Source organism: Populus alba, chromosome 9, assembly GCF_005239225.2.
Source record: "Populus alba chromosome 9, ASM523922v2, whole genome shotgun sequence".
Lineage (NCBI taxonomy): Eukaryota > Viridiplantae > Streptophyta > Magnoliopsida > Malpighiales > Salicaceae > Populus > Populus alba.
The window spans coordinates 5,154,740-5,166,470 of NC_133292.1; the positions used below are offsets into that span (position 1 = coordinate 5,154,740).

At 32.0% G+C, this 11,731-nt stretch overlaps 2 protein-coding genes across 2 annotated transcripts; one reads left to right on the top strand and one right to left on the bottom strand.

Annotated features, from left to right (window-relative positions):
* The first annotated feature begins 2,746 nt into the window (after nt 1-2,746).
* On the top strand, nt 2,747-4,646 carry LOC118035186 (selT-like protein). Its single transcript, XM_035040701.2, has 4 exons — nt 2,747-3,025; nt 3,118-3,188; nt 3,528-3,846; nt 4,299-4,646. Exons 1-4 carry the CDS (start codon nt 2,840-2,842, stop codon nt 4,419-4,421), a joined length of 699 nt encoding a protein of 232 aa, XP_034896592.1. The 5' UTR covers nt 2,747-2,839; the 3' UTR covers nt 4,422-4,646.
* A 776-nt stretch (nt 4,647-5,422) lies between these two features.
* LOC118035185 (internal alternative NAD(P)H-ubiquinone oxidoreductase A2, mitochondrial) lies at nt 5,423-9,169 on the bottom strand. Its single transcript, XM_035040700.2, has 9 exons — nt 8,578-9,169; nt 8,142-8,355; nt 7,866-8,026; nt 7,606-7,671; nt 7,193-7,356; nt 6,712-6,826; nt 6,102-6,281; nt 5,843-6,013; nt 5,423-5,760 (listed from the first exon to the last, which is right to left on the bottom strand). The coding sequence occupies exons 1-8, from the start codon at nt 8,989-8,991 to the stop codon at nt 5,861-5,863; spliced, it is 1,467 nt and encodes a 488-aa protein (XP_034896591.1). The 5' UTR covers nt 8,992-9,169; the 3' UTR covers nt 5,423-5,760; nt 5,843-5,860.
* Between the last annotated feature and the right edge of the window lie 2,562 nt (nt 9,170-11,731).

Here is an 11,731-nt window from a genome sequence, read left to right on the forward strand (position 1 = left end):
ATGGGGGCACTTCCATGTTTCTTAGAGCTCAGGTAAGCAAAAATTAAAACGTTGAACTGTAATAATGAAGATATTGATGGAGAAGGGTAGACTGTAGAGTCCTTTTCCCACGAAAGAAGAAGACAAAGACAGATACTTGATTTGAAATTATTTGGGCCTATTCATCTAGAAATTTCAAATCTCAGCCTCGAGATGCCTTGTGTGTTTATCGCTACGGGAGACCTGGATTTTCATGAGCCCGACTTTCAAGTTTTTCAATGGGCCTCAGGCCTGCAAAACCGAGTAAAATTTTGGGATAATTGCGATGTTCCTCCAAAAGCTTTTTACCTTTTTTTTTCTTCAATTTAGTAGAGGAATATTAATTTATTCATCTTGGTATACCAAAATTTTTCATTGCAGCAAGTAAGTGTGTGTGTGTGTATATATCGTCGTCGTCGTCGTCATTTATTTATTTATTTTTGTTTTCTGATGATGTGGTAGTTGACTTTGAAACCTAACTTAAAATTTGAGGCTTATTTGAGAAAAACTGGCCCTGCAAAATAATATAATATCTATATATAAAAATATTAAAACAAATTTATTTATCTGGTTAAAACAGGAAAAAAAATATTTATTGTAAGATAAATGTATCTATTTGAAATCATGTGATATTAATTAATTTGGTTAGAACAATAAAATTTTTAACTGAATCAAAAAAAAATATATTTTTTTTATCTCGATTAGATGTCTTATATTTCACTGGAATAAAGAAACGAAATTAAGTGATTGTAAAGTTCAATAAATCATAAATTAAAAAAAGAAAACAGTCATTTCGATTGAGTTTTATATTTTTAACTAAATAACTAGATTTATATTATTTTAAAAAATATCATTATTTATTTAATACAATAATATTTTTCTCCAAAATTACTAAGAATTAAACTCTAAAATTTGAATTTAGTGGGTTAAAGTCAATGGATGTGTTAACAAGAAATTGGAAAAACTAAGAAAAAATGTGGTAAATGATAATGCAGACAAAAATAAAATATAGAGCATGTTTGGTTGTGGTTGGAAATGCTTTTGCCAAAAAAAATTTTGTTTTAAATTTATTTTTTTGTATTTATATACATATTTAATGTACTAATGTCAGAAATTAATTTTAAATAATAATAATAAAATATTATTTAATTGTATTTTTTAAGTGAAAATACTTTAAAAAATAATTACTATCACAATATTAAATACTATTTTTATTGAAAAAAGTGAAAAATAAATGCAACAAGAATGCATGCAAAATATCCATCTGGATTAAAGACAATGAAACTAAAAAAATTTTGGTGCACCATAATTTCAATAGAAAATTTAATGGTACTTGAAATAAATAGGAATTTTTGATACTTGGATTCCTAAATGTCATTTTAAAATGCGACTGCTGAGAATATGATATTTGTATTTGTTTAATAAAATTAAATAATATATCTTTATTATATGTGATTTATGCATGGAATCCATAAAGAATTTAAACAATTCTACTAATATACTCTTGCAACATAAAGTTTATAAGATCCAATTATCCATTAATAAATCTAACTTTATAAAAAAATAAAATTACTTGGTATGATAATAATCTACCAACAAATTACATTATATATATATTCAAAATGATGGCTCGTGATTTTTTATCCAATGCACACGGAGATGATGGCTTGTGATTTGTCCTGTTAACTGACTAAAGAATTAATAAAAAAACTGGAGTTTTTATTTTATTAGATATAAGCCTTGGATTTTATTTTTATATCATGTTAAAATACTTTATAACTACAAGAAAATGCTTTTTGTTTGATATTGTGATAGTTTTTGTGGTTGTGATTTTAAAAAAAAATTATTTTGTAAATAATACTTTCAGTTGAGGTTGGTTTGATACTATATATATTTGGTTAAAATTGTGGTTGAAATTGATGTTGAATAAAAAATTATTTTAACGTGTTTGGTTAAGAATGCTTTTTAAATTGAGATTATAAAATAACTAAAAAGATATATATTAATATTGATGATTTTTAATTTAAATATTATAAATTTAAATACTACTATTAAATCGTGAAATAAATAATACTTTATATAAATTTATCCGATAAGGACTACAATTTTCATGGTTTTTAAAATGTGAAACAATAAGGTTAAATATCATGAGAAACAAAATTAAAATTACAATTAAATTTTGTAAACATTACGACTTCATTATAATTTTCTTTTAATTTATGTAGTGTTATTGAATGATGTTAAATATTAATTTTTTAAATAAAATACAATTAAAAATTACATTTTTTTTCTAAATTTAAACTCGAATTAATATATTTGATTAAATATATTTAATTCATTCTGCACATACAACAATGGATTTTAAACGGTGTGGAACGCAAGCAATGAAAAACAGCAATTTTTCGCTTTAGCAAAATCGGTGATATGACCTCCATTTTAGTGGTATCCACTATCCATCTTTAAATTGGAGTTCAAATTTTTAATCAAACGTTATAAATTATGATTGGAATAAAATATAGTTTCCAACTAGAATACAAAACAGATTCTAAAGAGAGAGAAAGAGTGAGAGCTGTCATAAATAACAGAAGTATATAAAAAATAAAATTTACGACGATAAAAACTAAAAATATATTTTTTTTCCAAACTGAAAAAAGGATGGGACAAAGACCCACCATTGGATCAACTAAAAGGAGATCCAATGGCTGAAAAGGCATTTACGCATCAGCGAACGTGCATTTTCTAGTCGTTCCAAACTCTCTTCTTGGCTCTCGCTTACTTTTCACACGCACACACAGGCTCTTCCCTCTGACAGCAAATAGCTATGGATCGAGCACAGATTTTGCTGGTAGGATTACCTCTATTTCTCTTATGCACTGACCTTATCCACCTCTTCTCTCCACCACCTCCTAAACCCTCTCCCCACCACCACCACCACCACCCCCACCCCCACCATCATCACAAACAACCACCAGTGGGTGCCCATGAAACCCCAGGATCTCCAACGCAGGTGAAGTATCACGTTAACGTTTTTATCCTTAGTTAACTCTCAAAATAATTAAAATACTGATTAATTTTCCGAGGTGTGTGTCTCTATTGCAGAAGCCAGTTGTTGGAGGGATTGGTCTTGGAAGCACTGTCAGAATTGACTTTTGCGCTTCCTGCTCTTACAGGTATCTTTGATTCCTTGATTCCCCCTCGTTGTCTAAAATTCTTACTGGTTTTTTTTTTAATGTTTACGTGATTACAAAATTCCATCTGTAATTTGATCAATTGATCAAGTAATATGACCAGCTGAATGGGTTTTTCCCTGTCACGTGAGAATCTGAAAAGAACCCTTGATTTTCATGGTTTTTGTTAGTGGTTATTGGTGATTCATGTCGAAATTTGGTGAACTCTGCATATGCTCTTGTAATCTCAATAGGTGTAATTTAGGTTTGGGTTTTGATGGGATCGATTTGGTTTGAGCTGCTATTGATGCTCGGATTACTATTCTGTGTTGCTCTCTGCAGAGGGAATGCGGTAACAATGAAAAAGATGCTGGAAACGCAGTTTCCAGGAATTGATGTTGTGCTTGTAAATTATCCTCCAACCCTGCCGAAGCGGCTGGCAGCCAAATTAGTACCAGTTTTTCAAATAGGAGTAATGGGAATTGTGTTGGGTGGTGAACAGATTTTTCCGATGCTGGGACTCATGACTCCACCTCCTTGGTATTATTCTCTACGTGCCAATAAATTTGGGACCATTGCATCTACTTGGCTTCTAGGCAATGCATTGCGGTCCTTCCTGCAAACCTCCGGGGCGTTTGAAGTTTATTGCAATGATGAATTGGTTAGTGGCCTATCGCTTGAGCATGAATTGAATTTTTAGTTTGCTCAAATGCATTTATTTTTTGCCAGTGGGGTATCTGAAAGGATCTGCTAGTTCATTTTGAGGATCTGGTAATGCAAGAGAGATTGTATGCACTGGCTACTCTTCTCACTAACAGGACTGTGTGTGCTCTTCTAATCAATGTTTACAATTGAAACATGGGTTGGATGGTCTAGACTCTATATCATGTAACCATATACATTTATAACCAAGTAGATCCCATCAGTTTCCCAGAGCCACCGACGCCAGTTGGAGTCGGTATTTGAATCTACAATTGTGCTGAGCATTTGAGAATCTTTGCTCAACTGTTTTATTTAGTTGCTTGATAAATTTGAACCTTGATTTCAATTTTGTTAAGAGAAATAGATTTAAGTTACCCTTCTTAATCTTATTTGCTCTCTTGTGAATTGCAGGTTTTCTCCAAATTGAGGGAGGAGAGATTTCCAGGAGAGATTGAACTAAAAGATCTTGTTGGCAGAAGGTTGGCTACTTCTGGCATTTCTGATATGCTGCCCCTGCCACCTATGCGGGGCTGAATTTGAAACAAGTGGTCATGGTGGCTGAACGCCTGATGGTATACTGTTTGGAAGGCTGGCTATGATGCATGTGAATATGAACCGTATCTATCTTTCAAAGAATATAAACCATGTTAATGCCTTGAATTGCTATTGGCAGGCAAATCAGCTAACCCGGTTATGTTACTTTCAAAATGCATGAAACTAAAATTGAGAAGTTGAGGGTATTTTACTTTCCTATTTTCAGTTTTCCTTTTCCATTTTCCATTTTACATGTTCATGGATTTTTTCATAAAAGTAAAAAACGTGATTGTATTAAGATTATATCTATTTTTTATAAGAAAATCAAAATTTATTTTATAATAGTTTGTGATGATTTAATTGTAAAATATTAACTTATTTTATTCAAATTAAAAATAATTGTAAAAAGTTATATTGTTAATTTAAAAGAAGTCTTTGTACAAGGTTTAAAATAAGAAAATCATGACAATAATTAAACATGAAAATATAAAAAAAATTAATTTTTTTTCTTAGTGTTTGTATATATAAAGAATTTCATGTTGTTCAAGTTATTTTTTTATTGAGAAAATAGTGGAAACTTACATAGAAAAATGATAGAGAATATCTAAAAATATGTTTTTTATATTTAAAAAAATCGAAAAACCAAACTTTCAGTTTTCTAGATCTAGATGGGAAAAAAAATACTGCATTTAAATTAAAAATTCCAGTTTTCTTTTTTATTTTGGTTTTCTAGAAAAATAGAGAGCATTACTCGTGCTTGCTTTGTTTTTCTCCAAACAGCAAGAACATGGTTTCAAGTAGAGCATGCTGTAGTAGGCTATCTGTAACAAGCTTGATTCCTTTTTCCTCCTCTTTGATATCCTGGAGCCAATTTATAGCTTAAAAAAAAAAAAAAAAAAAAAACTCATTAGCATGATGCTGGTGGACAGGCCAGCTCCAATCGATTCGTTTGCATATTCTATCAAATGCTGGAAATTACCCTGCAAAGGTCTGCTATCTACTTGTAGGGAGCAAGTTAATTTCATACATCTTTTATTGGAAAAAAGTCAAATTCTTTAAAGCTGTGAAATGAATGTACAAAAAACACTTCAACATATCCTTACAAAAAAAAACTATACAAATCCGATCCGGAGATAGCAGCCCTCAAAGTTACCAGCAGATTCAGGGAGAAGGAATCAAATATGAGGCTACTACGAGGATAAGAAAAAATCTGACGTGAACACATTTTATGCTGTGAGGCCTGGCCATGGTATTCTTGAACTATTCAATCCCTTCCTCCCACATGAACGGAGGTTTCTCAAGAACCTGAGAAACTGCAGTCCGATAGCATGCCTGCAACCTGGCATCCAACCTTCAGGATGTGAAAACAAAATTGATATAAAAATAATGCATAAAAACAAGCTCCAGAGAGAGATTAAAACCTGTGCCTCTCTTCAGCGCTATATCCTGCTTATATCACGGCCAAAGACAAATGTTGTAGCCCAGTTAATAGCCACATAGAACCTATTCCTCCAGCTTATAACACGAGTCAGATATGCAGAACGCCATATAAACCAACTCGCAAATCCTTTCAGAGCTAATCCTTTTGCCTCCTGCAGAAAACATCCGACAAGTGAGCCAACCGACTTCATCATATAATAGCTCAACCAAGGCAGCTTGAGAGTGAATGGATGCTCTCACTTTGCTCTGTCTAAGATCCACAAGCGCCTTGTAGCGACCGATAGTTGCCATGCTTCCCAGATGCCTGTAAACAAATGGATCCCCTAATTCTACTTCTCCTCCACTGTTTCTGCGTCCTCCACCATCTTTACCAATTTTATTCAATAGATTTGCAAGATATTTTCCTTGACGCTCTGCCACCTGTTGAAGAAAACTCAACAGAGAAACATATCAAAGAAGCAGAATCAGTTTTTCATAAATGAAGAAACACCAGCAAGGAGTCAGGAGAAGACTTGATAACACACACAATTGCACAAATGATAATGAAAAGAAAGCTGACACCTGGAAGCATGCAAATAGCTTAGTTACAGAGATCTAATTAATTTACTTCCTGCAATCATACAAGACCTATTTCTTGGCGAGAGGGGAGGCTTCAGAAATGAAGAGGGACAAAGATTTGAAAACTCAAATAATCTCCTTATTGAGCTAAATTGACAGGAGTCTTTTAAAATTTTTCCTACTTATTCTGCGAGTTTATTATAATACCTGCGTTAGTAAATTTTAGCTTGAAATTCTTGACTTGGGAGCCTACACGAAATCAAAGGTAGCTTATGTTGTTCTTAGTTCTCACCTGAGCCAACGCGGGAAGAACTGGTTTGCCAGTACTTTCAAGAAACCCACTGCAGTCACCAATTGCAAACACATCTGGCATTGAAGGAACTCGCAGCCACTCATCAATACCAATCCTGTAAACGTATCAGAAGCATTAGACAAAAGCAAAACCCAGTTAAACATACTTGAAGAATAGAAGGGAAGGGAGACATGTTTGGAACCACATGGGATGTCCAAAAATAATATCAGTGCAGCTATGCAGCTTTTTGAAAGGAAGACCAAATCAGAAACATAGGGATAAAAATAGAAGGCAAAAGGAGAGCTATGGTTAGAACCACCATATAAATCATCGAACTGTCAACTTGAGTAATCACATTCTTTCCCGTGCACTTCCAGAACAATGATACCAAAAAGTTGGCCTCTTTTACAAAGAGATTATACCAGCTATGCTTCTAAATTTATATCAACCAGAAACTTGTCATAGAGAACGAGTGAGTTACCGTCCACCAGGAGACTTGGAAAGTTCCAGAGATTTTACAAATGATGAGGGGCCAACACCTGTAGACCACACCAACAGACCATATGGAACCTCTGTGCCATCGGTTAGAATTAGCTTCTGCGGTTTAACATCCTTGACAATCCCACGGACAAGATGAACTCCTGACTGCGAAAAACAGGAAAAGAACAATTCCTAAATAATTGGAATGCCAAATGGTTCCAACAGTCAAGTATAACACAGATAAAAAAGAAGTTCCAAATCCTTTATAAAAGCTGGAATTGATGCCTTTCATTAACATATAGCTAAGAAAGATCAGCATCATGGGCAATCCTCTCACGTTAAGAGACTAAATGATGCAAATAAGATAGGGCAGCCTGCATTTTTTTATTTTGCAACAGTCAAAACATTTCTAACCTTTGTCAACTGCTTAGTAGCATAGTGACGGAGGCTATCATCAAAGGAAGACAAGATCTCATTTGCCTGTGAATAAGAAATAATTTGCTTAATCCCATCATAATCTTTGGCAACTCCGAGATGCAAATTAGCAAATGAAAATCCCAATAGCAATAATGAATTATTTTTAATGCACAGTATAAGCACTAATGACTTGAAAATGATAAAAATAAAATTCTACATTAACACAACTAACTGCTTAAAATTCATAACAAGCAGACCTCAATCAAAGTAACATGTATGTAATCTTTCACATGCGCGTATGTTTGACGAACATCTTTCAAGATAAAATCGCTGAGTTCACCACTGAATTCAACTCCCGTGGGACCACCTCCTACAACAACACAATGTAATAATCTGCTCTTCTCTTCTTCTGAAAGACCTGTCTCGGCACAAAAAAAAAAAAAAAAAATAAATTCATATTAAACAAACATACTTGACATATAAATTTATTTCCCAAAAAATGTTAAAACAAAAACAGAAAAGCAGTTGCATACCAGGCATATCAGACAGCATCAAGTTGAGTAGTAGCTTCCTGCGGATTTCCTGAGCATGGCGAACTTCTCTAAGAAAAATTGCATGCTCTTTCACGCCACGAATTCCAAAGGTCGATGCTTCTGCTCCCAATGCAATTACTAACTTATCATACGAAATTTTAAACCTCCATGGATCGACTGTGTCCAATCCATCCGTAACAGTCTCACAATGCACCTTCAATAAATACAAACCAAATTATGTAACATTTTAAATTGGAAAATCAAGTAACAAGGCACAATTAATTGAAATTACCAGTACTAAAAAAGTATGCAAAGAAGTCACTTTGTTTACCCTCTCCAAAAACAATTAGCTAAATAACTTTCTCTAAAAAGAAAAGGTAACCCAAAAAGGTCCCTATTTTAGCAAACACAAAAAGTGCAAGTCACACCACATTACCATTTGTTTCTCTGCATCAAGGCTAGTACAATTCGCAAGAAAAAAGTAAGACCCAGGTGCTTTCGATATGGCAGGTTGGATCCGACCAATGGGTTCAGCCACGGACCTAAACTCCAAAGTCCCAACACACGTGGAAGCTAACAGAGGGGTGAAAACCATGTGGTTTCTCGGCGACACGCATACGACATCGTACAAATCAGTGTCAATTCCTTTCATTAGCCTACATCCCGCCCAACCCGAGCCCAGCACCACCACTCTGGGCTTCTCGTCCCCCTTGGTAGGCTCCAGGCCGGCATACCTCGTCGGCGTGTCGGTGGTGAAGTGGGAGAGTGAAGTGAAGAGGAAATTTGGGTTTTGTAAGAGAGGTTTGGATTTGGAAGTAGAGAGTTGAATTAGATTTCTAAAGAGAGACATGGATTTGGATTGTTTAGTACTGTTTGATTGCTTTGCTTCAGAGAACAACTGAGTTTGTTTTGGTTCAGGTTTTCTGTGCCCAAAATTCAGGAGATCTGCGTGTTCGTCTTTCGTCAGTTTGACTGGCTGTGTTGAAGAATGATGGAGGCATGCACGTGCTCCGCCACAAACATGTGGATATGGCTGGTTGGGTGCTTAATTTTATTACAAACTGCGAGAAATTAATTTCACTGAGTCTTTTATTACAGAGCCACTCACCTTTCAGTTACAATTTCAATTATAAATATTATAAAATAAATTAAAAGGAGAACATGTTCCATTGTTTTTTTTTTTTTTAATTGCAGAGCTACTCATATTTACACTATAAATTGCTATGGTGTCTCAACATTATAAGATTTAAGTATGATTCCTTAATTTTATATTTTTTTCACAATATAATCCCTTAATTTTGCAATTTTTACATTTTGATCTATGTAATTTTTTTATATTTACGTTTCAATCATAGTCACTTTCATTATGTTTCACTTAATGCTAAGAAACGAGGAAGATACTTGTCAGAAAATAAAAGAGGAGAGAAAAGTTTTAGTCAATGATCATAAAAAAATCATACCTGTGCCCTTAGGATCTTCTTGGAAAAAGAGTTCAATAAAAGTAATCTTTCCTTTAATCATGACAGAAAAAGTAGAGTGGATTTTATATTTATTGGATTTTGAGTTTTTTTTTTAATAAGTTAGAAGATGTTTTGAGAAAAGATTAAAAAGATATTTTTAATGGATTACTTTGAGTTTTTATGATATTTTTTAGGTGTTTTAAAATTAAAAAGATTTAAAATTTTACTTTTTAGAATCCTGTCAAAATTTGTTGCAGCGTGTGATATTTAACTTTATTTATTTTTATGTTTTTAAAAATATTTTTGAAAAAAATTATTATTTTTTTATTTTAATTTAATATTTTTTTGGTGTTTTCAGATTATTTTGATGCACTGATATAAAAAATAATTTTTAAAAAATAAATAAAAAATTATTTTAATGTATTTATAAATAAAAAACACTTTAGAAAACAATCGCGACAATACTCTCAATCAGATTATTGGATAATAATATATTATATCATCTATTTAAAAAAATTCTCCTAAGTTTGAAAAACACAGACTTGCAGGCAATACCTTTTTTCTTTATTTAATTGTTTCATTTTTTATCTATAACAAAATTCTCTTTAAATAAAATCATCATTAATATCTGAAAAATTATCGATCATACCATGTTTTTCAAATAAAGTTAGAGTTTTTATGATTATATTAAAAATAATTATATATGAATCTAATATATAGATTTTTTTAAAAAAATTGCTCATGAATATTAAGTGAGAATAAATTATCTATTTTTTTTTATATAATTTTTTCAAATTAATTATTCTTTTAATTTTTTATACAGTTGCATAAAAATAAGCAAAACATTATTTTTGTTTTTTTAATTGATTAATAAACTTTTATTTGAAAAATTGTGCTTGTTTTCATCAAAATAAAAAAGAAATGAATGAATAACAAAGTGAGAGTTTTGACTAAAGAAACACATTTTTTTTTATTAAATTTAAACCATTTAGATTTTTATGATTATTTATTGTTAATAAAAAACAATTTTTCTTCAAGATAAAGAAAAATGCATGGATAAGAAAAAAATTGACTATTTTTTTTACTCCAGAATTTTAATCGTTTAAATTTTTAAAAATATTTATTTTAATAACTGCAAAATTAAATAAAAATAGGCTTTTTAGAACAGCCTCGTGTCATCTATCAAAAAAAAAAAACTAATTTATAGCTCAAAATCATTAGATGTTCCTTTATTTTGTGCATTTTATCAAATTAATACATCTACAATAAATTTACTTAAATAAACCCCTACCCTTCCTATTTTCGGCCGAAAGAATCCTCTGTTAGCAGACCGATTTGAAGATCCTGATAATGGCACCCTTATTAGCACAAGGTTTATCTTAGCTCTTCTCATGAGTCGTGACAATTAGCTATAAATTAGCTTTCTAATCCGTGCTATGTTAGGATAAGATTTTAAGTCATTTTTAATATAAATATATAAATATTATTATATATATATATATATATATTTTTAATTGAGAAAACAAAGATATTGTAAATGAAATAGATTACAAAATATATAAATTGATATATTTTTTTAAAAATGTTAATACTAATTATTATCAACTAAAACTAAAATTATTAGTGTTTCACTATAATGCGGGTTATTGTGCATTATAAATGAATTCATTGTGGATTACATTATAATACAGGTACTATAGCTTGTAAGTATTTTTATTATGGACTGCACTGTTTAGTTGGGGTATATGTGAGCCTGCGATCAACATGACTTAGTGCTCGTTTGGCACTGTGGTTGAACCTGCTTTTCAAAAAATTTCAATTTTTTTTTGCTAAAATTGAGTGCGGTTTGTATTTTTGGATCGTTTTGATGATATCAAAAATAATTTTTAAAAAATAAAAAAATATTATTGACATGCTTTTCGGCACGAAAAGCTATTTGAAAAGCAACCGCTACCAAACTTCTAAACACTCTCTTGAACGTCAGGATGAAAGAGTGTTTATTGGAGCTGCGAACACTTGATACTTGGCTGCCCAGCTTGGGCGCTGGGCAGGCTATGCCAACTAGCCGTGCCCAGGCTCTAGCCAGCTGGTGCTCGGTCTGCCCAGCCTTGGACGCTTGGGTTGCCTTAC